Source organism: Mus caroli, unplaced genomic scaffold (genome assembly GCF_978045245.1).
Source record: "Mus caroli unplaced genomic scaffold, Mus_caroli_1 scaffold_7, whole genome shotgun sequence".
NCBI classification, from domain to species: domain Eukaryota; kingdom Metazoa; phylum Chordata; class Mammalia; order Rodentia; family Muridae; genus Mus; species Mus caroli.
Genome location: NW_028227262.1, coordinates 4,596,937 through 4,613,014, shown reverse-complemented (window position 1 = coordinate 4,613,014; position 16,078 = coordinate 4,596,937). Strand labels below are relative to the sequence as shown.

Sequence of the window (16,078 nt, the reverse complement as noted above, 5' to 3'; positions counted from 1 at the left end):
AGGGGAAATATAAAAATAAAATTACCTGCAGACTTTGCAAGCTGACTCCAGACAGTTAAATAAATCAGCAAGAAGGAACAGGAACAGGAAGGAAATGTGACTCGTTTGGTGGCGTCCTTCCCTAGCTCCTGAGTATAACATACTCAAGGTGTGATGGCTCAGACACGTAATCCTAGCACTTGGGACGGGGAGGCAGGAAGATCAGAATTGTAAGGTCACCATCAAATACACGTGTGAGACCAGATTGGGTTACATGAGACTTGATCTTAAAACAACAGCAAAGGTTTGTTAAGCAGGGTTCAGAGAGACGGTTCAGTGGTCGAGAGCACTGGCTGCTCTTGCAGATGACCCTCATTCAGTTCCTAGTACCTGAATGGCTGCTAACGACCAGTCACCACTTTTCCTGGGGATCCAGCGCCCTCTTCTGGCCTCCATAGTCACTGCATACACATGGTGCACAGACATACATTCAGACAAAAAACCCATACACTTAGAATGTTATATATCTACACATACATACATAATACATGAATACAAACTTACATGTGTGTACATATATACATATGCACATGCGTGTATATGTGCTTATATATACATATGTACATAAATACATATGTATGTACATGCATGCACTTATACATATATATGCACATATATACATACACATACATATATGTGTACATGCATATATACATACACATACATCATACATACATACATACATACATACATACATACAAAAGTGAGGAACTGGGCAACACTAAGAATGACACATCCAAATGTTGATGGTGCCCTCTTCTGGTCTCCTACGTTGAGCCTCACAGAAACGGTGCAGTGAGCATGGACCTGGGCTTTATATTGTGTGAATGCAGCAGGTTCCGGAGGAACCACAACGGTCCCTGTGTCCATGAATTCAGTTGAGTCATGAGATGAGCTTTTATCATGAAGGTGGCTGCTTACTTGATAATGTCCTCCTACCTCCCCCCCCCCCAGTTACATACACACACAGGCACAGATCACACACACACACATAGGCACACATATGGGCACAAGCACACACACATAGGCACACATATGGGCACAGACACACATACACAGACACCAAAACCTTTCCATCCAACATTTAAATATTTTTGGATACATATACATTCTTAAGGCGTGGTATTCAAGCCAGAAAAACTAACAATTTCAGAGGCTTTTGTAACTCAGCCCTCAAAACTCTTTCCCTTCCAGATGCTTGAACATCCTTGTATGACAGCACCGTCCCTCTTTAGGGGGCAGAGCAATGCTAGGGGCTTTAGAACTCCTGCGCTTTAGAACTCCTGCTTCTCTTAGGCACTGTCCGCCATTAGTAAGCTAGCTGAGGTGCCTTAACTGATTAGCAGTGTTCTGAACTGGTGGGCATGGACCAAGAGGAGAGAATACTCCACATGTGTTCTTTCCTGAGGGAAAAAGCCTCAGCACAGGTGACAACGTCATCAGTCACTGGCTCAGTCTGGGTTCCTAAGACCCGGTTGGAAGGGGGCTCAATCCATGGCCTATATCTTTATCAGTTTAGACACTCAGTTTAAGGAATTCAGTTAGCTCATGATTTGAGACAGACAACAGCTTTTGGGACAGCCCCTGCTCCATTTGTTCAGGATCCACATGAAGACCAAGCTACATCTGCTACATATGTGTGGAAAGACCTAGGTTCAGCCCATGTATGTTCTTTGGTTGGTGTTTCAGACTCTGAGAGCCCTACGGGTGCAGGTTAGTTGATTCTGTTGGTCTTCCTGTGGAGTTCCTATCCCCTTTGAGTCCTGCAGTCCTTCTTCCATAAGAATCCCCAATCTCCACCCACAGCAACATTACTTAAGCAGTCCAGGTCTACCAGCCTAGGGAAATACTGCCCTTAGTGGACTGGGTCCACCTACATCTGTTAGCATTTTCTAATGTCCCATAGACATGTCCAAAAGCCAATCTTGGATTCCAGTCAGTTCTTCAATCAAGGCATCCTCTTCCAAGGGGTCAAGACCACAGCTGAAGCGAACTATAAAACAAGCCACAGTCAAAATGAACCATCAGATGGGGAACCTGACAGCTGGGAAATGCAGACATGTGACGCTGTTATCTTGAGTCAGAGACCTGAAGCAGACACCAGCAGGTTGAAGATCTAAAGAGGAATTTCTGTCACAGCCTAAAGGCCAAGTTCCTAGGAAACCTGACTGTGTCCTTAGGGCCTTGACTGACACATAGGGTTGGGGTCTGTCTAGCAGAGGGCCACCCCCTGTCCTCAGAGCTCACTGATCCAAATAGTCATTACGTCTGGAAGACTATGCCACCTTGACATCCAAGGTCTACGCTATCACGGCCTCACAAACACACAGACGGCCCATCGTGGTCCCACTCATGAGGAAGACGGAACTTGACTCGTCCGGCCATCTCCCACTCTGATTTCTATCTCTGCTGCTCACTGATGAAAGAATGAACTCGACCACAAGGTCAGCCAATGGCTCTTGGCCATTCTCTTTATTATTAGCCATCTGCATGTTAGGCTGTTTCCTTCTATCTCACAAGATGCCAGAGATTAAAGCATGAATCACCTGTTTCCCACAGTGAAGGAATCACTAATGAGAAATATTCACTACCTTATAGTACTACCCTTAAACAAGCTCAATTTAGTCTTTTTTTAAAACAGTTTAGCTTGGAAAGTCCATGCATGGAATAGTCAGCACAGATCTAAGAATGGAGCGGGAAGGGACTGGAGAGGTGGCTCAGTGGTTAGCACCTGCTGCCCTTGCAGAGGACCCTGGTGCAATTCCAAACACGTAAACGGCTGCTCACAACCATCAGAGGTAACTCGGGTTGGGGGGAATCCAATACGCTCTTCCAGCCTGTGGGCCCTGCACACACATGGTGCAGACATACATACATGCAGGCAAAACACCCAGACAGGTAAAATAAAAATGAGCATTTAAAAAAATGAAAACTTGGAAAGTTCTTTTTAATTATTGCATTTTTAAAACCTCCAGTAACTGTGATTTTGGGAGCAAATAGCCATGGGCTTTCTAGACAGAGCTAAAAAGCCAAGCAGTGGCTACTTTATGGATAAACATCTACCCCAACCCAGGATGCGAATTTGCCTCTTGTCAATGCTCTAAATGGAGTCAGGCTGTACAAGAAGTGGTTGTGACAAGAGGCAGAGGTCACATGTCTTATGTGGAACCCGACCCTTGATTAGAATATGCTTAAAATCATGTTGGATCAGCCTTGTACAAAAATCATTAGAAAAACTGGAGGCCCCCTTCTTGTTCTCTGTACGTCCTACTAAATCAACACAAAGAGACACTTGGAGCCCCGGAGGAGACATCTGTCTCTTCTCATCTGTCACATCAGTGTCTGCAAATGTGTCACCACACTCAGGAATGTCAGGTCTCCCTTTGTCATTCCTGTGGGGGTGCAGCATCGACATCCTCAGAAGGACAATGACCTTCCCAGCTCGAGTGCTGCTTCTCCCTACTCTACTCTTCTGCCAGTGCTGGGGAACTGAACCCAGAGCCTTGGGCATTCTAGTCAAGTGTTCTACCACTAAGCTGTGTCCCCCGACACATACATGTAACTCTGACAGAGATATTAGCAGGAGCCAAGATCTTCACAGGTTGACAAAGTGTAGAGAGGTCACTGAACACACAGACACGTCTAGGTTCTATATTTTTTTATTTACAGCAGTTCTTTAAAAGAAAAGCTGGGTTTTTTTTTCTATAGTTACATTAGTTTGAATGAGCCACAGAAATGCATATGTGGAGATGGCTCAGGGATTAAGAGCACTGGTTCCTCTTCCAAAGGACCTGGGTTCAACTCCCATCACCCACATGGCAGCTCACACCAGTCAAATTCTAGTCATAGGAGTCCCAACACCCTTTTCTGTCCTCCACGGGTGTCAGGCACACGCATGGTACACAGACACACATGCAAGAAACACACCCATACCCATAAAATCACTCTGTAAGTGCCTATGTAACAGGTGCATTTGAACAAGTGTTCATGACCAGCCAGATGGCTTCAGGCAGCTCGAAGATGGGGAGAAGTCCACAATGGTTGCTGGTTCATATCCTGGAACATCAGTAAACAGAGAAATGGGAAGTCTTCACTCAGCAGGCTTCTTCCCTTTCTGTGTCCAAGCGCCCAGCCCGTGAGACTCGGGGCAGGTGCTCTCCCTTCAGAGTTTTCTCTAAAAAAGCCTCCACCCAAGCTGACGTTTGAAACTGACCATTGCACCAACCCATCTTCCTGGGCAACCCTGAGAGACAGGAGCAGACTGATTCGGAGGGAGGGGCGGCTTTAATGAACTTGTCTATGTGTGCCTGTGTTGGGGGCGGTGAGAGCATTCTGTGGTACACAGAGGTCAGAGGAACACAGTTCTCTCCTTCAACCAGGTCAGTCCTGGGGATGGAACGTAGGTCATCAAACTGGGTGGTCGGCACCTTTGCAGCCCCCGCTCCCGAGCCGAGCCATCTTACCAGCCTGGGATTCTTAAACGCCCATTTCATTTCTTGTTCAAACATTTGGTTGTGTGGTTTCAGGTCTCTAGTGCCCTAAATCCTCACCTTCTTGGTGCTGCTGTGGTTTAAAGACATACATGCTATTTACTGCAGTCACTGACCAAAAGCCTCCAGACACAATAAAAGCGGCAATAAGGCATTCGTAGCTTCACGCACACCACCTTTCCAGTTTCATGACACTAGGCAAACGGTACGTTTTCAGTTGTTTTATTGGCAACAGAAAGGTAGACATAATCTGAAGAACCTGCCAACAGTGAGGAACGTGTCCATTACCCGCAGAACACCACCACTGTGGGTCCTTAACACTAGCAGGGCTTCACGTGAGACATCTGTGGTGCAAGGAAGCCACTTTCCATACTTAACTGTGCTTCTACGAACCTTTGGGAGAATGAGGTAGTTTCCTGTACCCAGTGAACTCCCACGCCACTCTCCTTACTCTGCACTTCTCTAAAGCCCTTCAAGACCTTCGAAACATCTACCCCGAAAGCCAGGCCTGTGCACAGCATCTGTCTGTCTACTTAAAGACCAAGGAAGTGGAGCCTTGTGGTGACATGGCTTTACCCAATGCTGATGCAGGAGAGATGGCGAGGACTCTGTTGTCCAGCTGACTCTGACCCCACCTGTAATCTCTGAGGTTGAAACTTGCGGTACATATCTGTTCTCAGCCACGAAGTCAAAGGGCACAGATCCTATACCTGTGTGGTTCCGTTCAGGCTTCCGCTGTAGACATGCTTTGGAGCATTCCCTACTGGACATCATCAGAAGAGATCTGCAGCTGTGCAGCTGTGTGCAAACCCACAAGTTTAATCTTGAGACCATCTTGCTACGCTACTGAAACTGAAGGTTGAATTTGCAGCCTCCTGCTTCAACTGTCTTAGTGTTTGGAGCTCATTAATCATGTTAGGAGGGTGTCTGTCGGTAGACCAGGTTATACTAGAACTCAGTCTGTAGCTCAGGCTAGCCTAAGACTCACAATCATCCTGCCTCATCCTCCCACGTGCTAGTGATTCAGCCCACCAGCTTTTTGGAACCTGATTTAAATCTCTGGAGAAATGAAAGAAGTCTCATCGGTGTTCCTGGGAAAGGTGCCAGAGCCCTGGGGTCTGAAGAGATATCTCCATCTCATCCCCACCCCTTAGGAAGATTTTCACAGCATTTATGAAACCAGCCAGAGAGAACAACCACATGGCACGGCACACATCTTAGTTGTAAGCCACATCATTTCCAAATCTGTTGCCCTTCATCAAGAAATGGGAATAGTGGTGTACAATTCTCTGGAGGAAGGAAAGGACAGACTACATCTTGCTAATTACTTGGCTTCAGGGCTTTCTGTATCTGAGAATGAAATGACTAAAGACAGAGCTTACACACCATGGTGCTTTTCCAGACTGGACGTTAGGAGTACAGAGCCTCTGTGCACCACGACCTTTAGAATGTAAACTCAAAGTTTGACTCTGGCATCTGGCAGGACAGGCCACTGGGCTGGCTCGCTGGCAACACTAACTGTACTTAGCACTGACTTTGAAGGCTGAAGGTCCCAGGACCTGGCAGAAAAAGGAAGCCCCTGCAAAAAACATGAATAGTTCACATCCCAAGATAGACTGTGCCTTCTCTCTTCACCACCTCCATTTGTCCTTCTCTTGTGTTCATTCAGTGACAGGTGCCCTGGGTCTTCACCACATGGCCATGCAGATGTCTGTCAGTGTACTAGACTTTAACTCACTCCCAGCCCCCGGTTTCCTTTAGCTCTTGGGATCTCGGTACATGATGTGAACTGAACATTGTATCACTGGAGTTTAAAAGCTCCCACATCAGTCAGACTCGTCATAGTATGAAGAGGACATCGTCAGGCATATGAAATCTCAAAACTCACACACAGCAGTTCTAAAGCACACTTTGTCTCTATGACGAATTTCATGCTTTCTTTTTTATTCTCTCTGAAAAAAACAAACAAACAAACAAACAAAAAAACCTGGATCTCCCTGTGCAGCCCTGTCTGGCTAGCCTAGATCTCATTATGTAGTCCAGGCTGGCCTCAGATTCAGAGACCCACCTGTGTCTGCCTCCTAAGTGCTGGGATTAAAGATGTGGCCAAAATCTCAAGTTCTTGTCACTTATTAGAGTAAATACGATCCACCGGTACCTTATGGAATTATTACCCACAAATGCTACCACAGTCTTCCTGAGCTTCTATATCAACCTTTCCAAATCACACAGCCCAGAAGTCTCTTACTATGGAACACATTAAGGAAGAAAGGTTCTTGATTCTACCTGGGCCTTTGAAAGGAACTCTAACAAGAACAGGAGGAGGAGGAGGAAGAGGGGGAGAAGGAGGAGGAAGAAGAGGAGGAGGAGGAAAAGGAAAAGGGGGAGGAAAACCTCTTTGTAATATCTTAAATGGCTTTTGTTTTTATATTCAAATCCTCAAACTGAAATTGGACCTGGTGCCCATCACTCCGGCTATTTGGGAAACTGAGGCAAGAAAATCGAGAATCTAAGGCCAGCCTAGGTTACAGAGTCTGCAAATTTGGTCATCAAAAGTGAGATGATATAAACAAATAAAAAGTGAAGAGAGAGATGCAGCCGGGTGGCAGAGTGCAGCTGTGTCAGATGCAGCTGACAATTCAAAACTGCTCCAGAGACAGGATACAAATTCAAGTGTATTTGTATACTTTGTTACAAATATAAGTGTAGATGACAGACATGCTGGGCAAGTGATAGGAGACAGGTGAGAATCCACAGACTTGAGCATGAAAAGACCTCTGTTCTAACCTCCCAAGCAGCAGAAAAGAAGAGAACCAGCTTATACAGGCTGAGATGAACTGTGATGGATGGCTGAGAGGTGTGCTTTCTCTGGTCCTCCTAGGTATCTATTAAACATCACTTTTATGTCTAAAGTTAGTTCAAGTTATCAGCCCACACTCTCCGTGAGGTAATCGTTATCCGCTACTTATGTTCTATGTGAACATGCTATCCCACTGTTGGCTGAGCGAGATGCATGTGTGCATGCACAATCAGTGTATACCAAACCAACCCTAATCCTGTGGCCTCTGCCCAGTAACATACAACATGAAAAATCTGAAACCCTTTGCCTCTTTGGGGACAGAGATATGTGGAACCTAGAAAGCTGAATAAATTCTTCCTGTGACAAAATAAAATGGCAGTTGCTACCACATGTCCATGAAATCACTCACAGGCACCACTGTTTGCAACTACAATGGCTAAATACTCATAAGAAACCTGCTTAGCATGGGTCCAGACATGAAACACATTATTTCCCATAGTCCTTAGCTTTGATGTGACCAATGGTATTCCTCTAAATGGTTTAGAAAGTACCATCCAATGGAAACAAGCAACTGTTGTCTGCCAAGAGACTTTCTGTCTCAGCCACAAGTTTTAAACTGAACAACATAATTTTATAAGGACAGAGGACTCTGTGTAGAACACAGAGCCAGGAAGGCAAAGAAAACGGTTATACAGACAGCTTCCTTCATACTTCAACTAGTTCCCTTAAAGTGAAAGTGCCGAATTGAAACAAAGTCTTCCCTACATCGTGCTCAAAGCTGTCACCAGGAGCCCAAGAGCGCTCAGCCCCGCAAGATGACGTCTTCAGCTACATTATTACCAAGCAACAAGTAACAAAATGATACAGTGAGGATTGTATCCCAGCGTGACTGAGATAGGCTCTCTACCTCTTCACAGAGCAGACACATCACCACAGAGCTTGTTTCTCTTCTTGTAAGAAGACTTTACATACACGTGGTGGGAGCAGAGTGTGTCTTCCCATCACATCACAGGCGTGCAGCTCCCCCTAAAGGTCAGAAGAGGACCTTTACTCTGTCAAATACTCTGGAACTGGAATTAAGATAGTTGTGAGCTACTAGGTGGGTTCAAGAAAGCGAACTATAGGGTGGCTACCAGAGCAGCAAGTGCTCTTACCACTGAGTCTTCTCCCAAGCCCCTTTAAAGCTTGCTTCTTACATCAGGAAAAGGTCTAGCTCCCTAACAAAGTTTCTCAGTCACGTCTTTGAATTTTTTCAAACACAGGCTGCCAGCTATCGCTCATTTATCCATTCTTTAGCACCCTTAATAGAGTCCTCCATAAGTAACCCTAACAACCACATTGCATCAGCAAGCCACGTTAGCCAAGGCTCAGGTTCGCTCTACTCCTGAACTCCTGGGTGTCTCATGTGTTCTGAGGAAATCTGACTTGTCTGTGAAAAGATGGAGCTATACAAAATAAGAGAATCCTCGAGAGCTTCCAGGCCTGTTTAGTCCCGGTTACACCCACTCCCATGTGACCCGGCAAATCTCATCTGCACATCCTGATTAAACATTAATAATTGCAGTGAATTATGCAAATATCAGCAATAATATTAATTTGTTGATGGTGCCCGGCAGATTAGCTTTACATGTTCCCAATGTTCCACTGTCTTATGCCTTAAACGATCAATTAGTGTTGGGATAGTGAGTCTTGAAGAAGGGGTAATTGCCTGGATACAATTTCAACCCTCATGCTGCATTACGCCCCTGCAATTAAACAAATAATGAACAGGGAAAAGGAATTACAGATGTTCCTTTGATCCCCATAAAGAAGCCATTGCAAAGGTCAGTTTCATATTCTGTTATCAGTAAGGATGGCAGACTGTGCTCTGTATCAGGCCTCTGGTTTTTAAAAACCATGTGTCCTTCCTTCCTTCCATTTTAACTGAGCCTGATGGAAGGCTTAACAGGTTTTGATTTATGAGGTCATAGCCCATGTTCCCGACCATCACATGGGCCATGCTTAATTTAAAAGTGTAAAGCCTTAAGTGGACTCAGGACAGACAAGGCACCTCCCTTCTCTCCAGACTCAGTTTGGTCATTCTGTGCTACCTGACAGCTACGACACCTGCTAGTCTATCCTAGATGTAAAGATGAAGTCAAAGAGTAGAGGGAAGCAAAGGAGCATCTCATGATGCTACTACCTCATGAGCACCTGCAGGAAGGATCCTGAACAGGGAAGGATGGAGACACTCAGCTCAAAGACACCCTCGCCCAAGACTTCAGTCACTAAAGAAAAGGCCCCTCGGACATATTTTACCATCTCCAGTCATGGCCTTCTCCAATTTTTCACTGTTTCTGTCTAAAAAGCCAGACAGATAAACAACTGGAATGGAACCTAAGTGCTGTGTGTGTATGGTTAAATGTTAAATGTCTTAAGGACTGTCTCTAATGGGTGGAGTTCTTATAAAGCCCTTCCCCCTGGGGCTCTGAAGAGACCCAAGTTCCATCAGTAAGCTGAAAGCTATGGAAACCAGGAAACCAAAGTACCATGGCTGAGTGTCGACCTTCCAAGGGTGACGGCTTTCTATCAAGACCTGACATTCTCCTGGATAAGCTGGGCCATGAGAGAACTTTTCACTCACAGTTCCTAACCAAGAAGAACATGGTCTGGAATTAGTGTCTGTTACTAGCCAGGCACTTCATCAATGCTCCTTCAAGAGAAGGGTTCAAAGTGTAGATTAAGATTCAAATCCAGAGTTTATCTCCCAACCTGACCCTTTATTTGGCATTTAACACATAATGTATAGTATCTGTCATTTCCACGTGGTTAGTACTTCATCTTTCCAGGGCAATTGCTTCAATTCCAAGATAATCTTAAAACATAAGACAATTTTCCAACTGACTGTGCTGTCTGGAGGAGTCCATGGACAGGAAAGACAGCCTGAGGTAAATACGGCTACATGCTGCCCAAATCAGGCCTGGCTTCTGAAAGGGTTTCAGCATGGAGAGACAGAAAGTACACTTCTATGTTCATTCTTAGAGTAAACATGTACTGAAAAAAATACCTACTATGTGCTGGGCTTTGAGGATGCAAAGATCTAGAAGGCACAGGACCCCTAGTCTCATAGCAGCGCAGTGAGCAGCCAGTTACGTAAAAAGGGCAGTGCGGACAACCAGCCTCAGACACCTTCGGTGAGATTAGTGCAGACCACGATACCAAGAAGGGACAGAGTCACCTTAGCATGGACTCAGGGACCTACAGAAGCATGGAGAAAAGAAATCCAGGTGACCAAACTTTTGATTAAAAAACAAAAACAAATCATGGTAGGTCACCTGTCAATCACCCCAGTATCCAGAAGGCTGAGGGAGATGGGAAGGCTGCTCTGAGTCTGAGACCAGCCGGGGTGAACATTAGGGAATACCAGGCCAGCAGGGCTGCATGGGGAGCCCAAATCTGTCCCAATTAGAAACAAACAAACAAACAAAAAAAAAAAACCAACCAAAACAAAAAACAAAAGAACCTCACCAGCAAAAGAAACAAAGTGTCCTGCTCTGAGGGTGCCCATGAGTCACAGGGAGGCCGCCTGTGACATTTCCTCAGTAGCCCTTCCAGCACACAGACATCTCATTGGTTGGGGAACCCATTCTCCTACTAAGGATCTGGTACAGGGTGAGGGAGACTACAGTAAGCAATTACTACCATGTATATAGGTGACACTGAACACTGGCAACTTTCTGTGGCTCAAGGAAAAACCTCATTTGGTAACACATGAGCAACGCGACCACAATGTGCAAGACTAGATGGTCACAGGTGGTCCCAGCTCGAGGGCAGGAGTCGCTCTTCTGTGGCACCCCGTCACCGATACCCTGAGCTTTGCCATCAGGGTAACTCGATTGTCCAGTCACTCTCCACCCTTCCATACTGAAACAAAAGCAAAAACACGTGTTTCAGTCTAAAAGCGAGCAGCTCAACCAAACCTCACAGGCTCCATCAGCTGCAGCAGGGGCTCAGCAGCTAAGAGCTCGGACTGATCTTCCAGAGGACCTGGCTTCAATCAGCACCTGGGTTCAAAAGTCTTTAATTCCAGCTCCATCGGATTCAGCACGCTCTCTGGCTTTCATGTGCACTGGCGCTTGCAAGTGCACATACCACCCCCTCTATTCCCATAGACACATAATTAAAAATAAAAGCGAATCTTTAAAAAAAAAAAATGAGTGTGTTGGCACCTACTCGTAGTCCCAGCACTTGGGAGGTGAAGGCAGTAGGATCTACAGGCATTTAAGGCTAGCCTGGAGTGTAAGAGACTATCTCAATCAATCAATAAAATAATAATGGCCTCAGTATGAACCTGCAGCTTCCTTTTCCTACCCCATGAAACAAGAGCCCATTCCTCACACCCCCTTCCCTGATGCCTGAAGCCCAGGCTCCTGCTGCCCCGAGGCAGGCATGGTGGTATAAATATCCATCTTGTTAGGATACCATGGAAGAATTTGATGCTTGCTGTGATGTGATGTCTGCGGTCTCTTCAATAGCTCTGGTTTGAAGGCTCTGCCCCCAGGGTGGAGCTACCAAATGATAGCAGAACATAAGTTGTGGCCTTGGCCCTTAGCTCACTAGAGCCATTGCCTTGAAAAGGACAGTAACCCCCTGTCGCTGCATGGAAACCTGCCACCTACCTGCCAGCCTCAGGAGAGACCAGATCAATGTCTACTCTCTAAAACTGTGAGCTAGACAATCCTTTTCTCTTTATAAAATGACTACCTCAAGTATGTTGTTTAATAATATGAAACCTATCAACGCCATATTGTTTAAGACATTTCCCATCTCTTCCTAGAATATGTAAATACACAGGAGTAACACATGATCTGTATTTAAAAAAAAAATATCTTGGCATCTCATTCCTTCTTTCAATGAAGAAATATTACTGTCTGTATACTCTACCCAAGACCTGTGCTAATCCGGAGGGGACATAAAGAGAAGTTTAAAAACAAAGCAAAAAAAAACAAAAACAAAAACAAAAACAAAAAACCCAAACAAACAAAAAGAACCCAAAACCCAAGCATTCAAGCAGCTCTAGGAGGGGACCGGTGTGACTGATTGTGACTGAACTTTGGAGTCTAAGTAGCTCAGGAGGTATTTAAAAGCTTTCCACAGGAGGTGTGCCGCACATGCTCTGGGGGAACTCTGGAAGGTTCAGGGCCAGCCTGGTCTACACAGTGGGACCCTGTCTTAAAAACAAATCCAATGAAAAAGTTCCTACAGGGATTGAACACTGAAGGACAGACAGCCATGACCCTATAATGCAACCACGAGGAAGGAGGCTCAGCAGAGATGGTGGCCTCATGAAACAAAGGGGCTTTTGGGTCCCCTCCCACCCCGAGAGTGGGAGCTGGGAGTGTAGGGTGGGTGGAAACAGGAGAGCAGGTGGCATGGCCATGGTGAGCTAGTGCCTCTCCCTCCTCATTATAAAAAGAAGGGGTGGGGCACAAAACAACCTTGTATTGGGACTGTGCCCTTTGCAGGAGGTAAAGCTAAGGTTCGTAAGCTAGCACCCAGGGACCAATGTGGATAATTAGCTACACCGGACAAGTACTTATCCTAATATTCAAAAGTTTATACATCTGAGGTTTCAAAAATTCCCCCTGGGTCATACTGGCAAGAGCTTGGGTTTTGATTTTTTTTGTGTGTGGGTTTTTTTTTTTTTTTAAACTCTTGTCTTTAATTTTGTGGAACACTTTGTAGGGAAACATCATGTTTCTGTGTAACACCCAAAGAGATCAAATGTCAAACATGATGTAACATCAGACTTCTTTTTTCCCCCTCAGTAATTACTAAAATTATTTTTCTTGGAAACAGGCGAGCTAGTCACTTGGCTAACAGCACCAATTTGCCATCTTGTAAGAGGATAATTTGGAGACTTGAGGACACAAGCATAAAATAATTGAGGGAAGAAGATGTGGTTTTGATTATGGACGGAAGGCCCTGTTGCTTAACGCATTGGGGGACACGGGTGTGTGTGCTTGAGACTGACTCTGAGTCATCTCTGATCTCCTGTGCCTGTGGTTAAGACCTTTGACTTGGTTCAGTATGGATTCTGAGTGGACCTGGGGGGCACTGTCTCTCACTTCCTCCCTCCCCCGCCTAGGCTGGCCTCAGACTTGCAAAATTTGTGATGACTATGAACTTCCGATCCCCATCTCCACCCACCAAGTGCTGAATTACCAGTATGCGCCTGCAACCGGAAATACTCTACTAGCCAGGCTGCTTCCCCAGACCTGACGTTGGACTTAGTGTCACCATCCCTGAAGCACATAAATCAAGAGGGGAAAGTTTGAGTTTTCTCAACTGCTCTACCACATGCATCTGTTATTTATTTTTTCCTTTTTCCATTGTGTGTGTGTGTGATGTTGTAGGCATGTATATATGTGTGTGGACATGTAGATACATATATATGTGCACATGCATGCAAAGTCCTAAGGTTGACACTCTTCTTCCTTATTCACAGAGATAGGGTCACTCAATCAAGCCCAGAGCGCATGGATAAGGCTGGTCGAACTGGGCAGATTGCTTTGGGGATCTCCTGGCTTTCTTTCAGAAGCAGGGATCACCAGGTGGGTTGTCATGTCATGCAGCATCTACATAGGATTCTGGGGACCTGAATTCTGTGGGTGATAAGCATTTAAGCACTCATCCCCTATGTGCGTCTTTTCTATTTTAACCTTTAAAAAAAAAAAAAAATCAGGTCTCACTACATAGCCCTGTTGATCGTCAACTCCCCATGTAGACCAGGCTGGCTTTGAACTCCGAGATCCCTTGCCCATCCCTCCAAAGTGCTGGGATTAAAGGTGTTCTCCTCACCAACTTTCTTATAAAAGATCTCTATGAAAAGCAGCTCACTGGTGTAAAATAATAAATAACTATTCTTTTTCCTTCTTTATTAGTTATTAGTTTTGGCTTTTTTGAGACAGGGTTTCATATAGCCCAGGCTAGCTTGGACGTTCATTTGGTGGAGGATGGCCTCTGGTCTCCTGAACTCCAGATGCAGTGAGATTACAAATGTGACCAGCAGTCTGGTGTGAGAGGCTGGGGACTAACCCCAAGGCTTTGTGCCCAGTAAGCAAGGAGTCCACCAACTGAGCTCTGTCCCCAGCCTGAGAAACTCGTGAGAGACAAGCAGATGGCTTATTATATAGAAAAAGCAGGTAACAAAATTGTGTTTAATTACAACTATCTTGTTGGAAAATATAAGTAGACAGGTAAATGCTTATATAATATTGGAGTTGTAAGCATTCAAAAATTAGAATTAACAGTAATTGTATCTAAGTGCTGGATCCATGGATAAATTTAATTCCTCTTTCTTTCTCTCCACCCCCCCCCCCCCCAGCTCTGGGTATTGAGACGTGACCTGACATTACCACATGGTAGGTTAAGACAGCACCACTATATTCCAACCCTGTCTCCTATTTTTAATATATTTTCCATTTTTGCAATAACATGTTATACTCTTAAATCAGAATTTTAAAGTATTGAAACACATTTATTCTGGAATGCTAGCTGACACCACATCCCTCATGAGTACTCCACTCCACCCCCACCCCCACCCCACCCCCTTTCTCTCTTTCTTCTCCGGTCTAACTCAACTCTGCTCATTCTGTCAGGAATATCTTCCTTAAGTTTAAATCACTTGCCTTGAATCACACCACTTCATCTCTTTCCTTTGTGGTTCTAGTATGTGGAGGACATAATGCTCTAGCAGTAAACATGGGCTACCTCACTGACCACAACCTGAGCCCCAGGGGGATTTTTTTTTTTTTTTTTTTAGTATTTTTTTTTCTTTTACGTATCTGAGTATTTTGCCTGCATGTATGAATGTGCATCATCCGTGTGGAGTGCCAGAGGCACACAAAAGAGTGTACCAGAACTCCTGGAACCAGAGCTGTGAACTGATTGATATGAGTGTGCTGAGACATGAACCCAGGTCCTCTACAAGAGCAGCAAACACTCTTATCCCCTGAGCCATCTCATCTCCCCAGCTTGCCCCCAACCCCAGGTGGTGAAGATGGCTACCTGGATATCAGTCAGCTTTCCCAGGATTCGACTTGCAAGCTTGGGGCCATTCTCCATCGTTGGAATGTGCAGCATCTGAGGAAGGAAGGAGAAAGGAGTCTGAGAGGGAGAGGTGCGCATGGTGGGAACAGGAAGACTGGAGTCTGAGGGGAAGAGGCACACATGGTGGGAACAGGAAGACCGGAGTCTGAGGGGGAGAGGCGCACATAGTGGGGACAGGAAGACCATTCCTACAACAGGAAGGCAATCCCACCAGACCAAGGGTAGCACCCGACATACTGCCAACACATGCTACCTCCCTAACCTGAGTCTTTTTTTTTTTCCATTTTTTAATTAGATATTTTCTTCATTTACATTTCAAATGCTACCCGAAAGTCTCCTATACCCCCACCCCTCTGCTCCTCAATCCACCCACTCCCGCTTCCTGGCCCTGGCATTCCGCTGTACTGGGGCATATGATCTTCCCAAGACCCATTGATGGCAAACTAGGCCATCCTCTGCTACATATGCAACTAGAGACACAGTTCTGTGGGGTACTGGTTAGTTCATATTGTTGATCCTCCTACTTGAATAAAAAACAGTCAATTAATGACAACATATTCATTTCCTACCAACTCAACTAAAAGCACAAAAGGCTTGGATGTCATTCTTCAGGGTGGTTTAAGGAATTCAGAATAGGGCTGGTGAGATGGCTCAGCGG

General features: G+C 45.3%; 1 protein-coding gene across 3 annotated transcripts in view; it reads right to left on the bottom strand.

The window, feature by feature from the left end:
- Nucleotides 1-7,025: 7,025 nt before the first annotated feature.
- Bcat1 (branched chain amino acid transaminase 1) overlaps nucleotides 7,026-16,078 on the bottom strand; it is an 80,729-nt gene continuing 71,676 nt past the window's right edge. For 2 of the 3 annotated variants that reach the window (XM_021164869.2, XM_085839782.1), the window contains exons 10-11: nucleotides 15,379-15,453; nucleotides 7,027-11,232 (exon numbers count right to left, since the gene is read on the bottom strand). In XM_021164869.2, the coding sequence (XP_021020528.1) occupies nucleotides 11,191-11,232; nucleotides 15,379-15,453 (117 nt within the window). In that variant the 3' untranslated portion in view covers nucleotides 7,027-11,190. Of the gene's footprint in view, nucleotides 11,233-15,378; nucleotides 15,454-16,078 lie in introns of all 3 variants that reach the window. The other variant, XM_021164868.3, reaches the window with a different exon arrangement.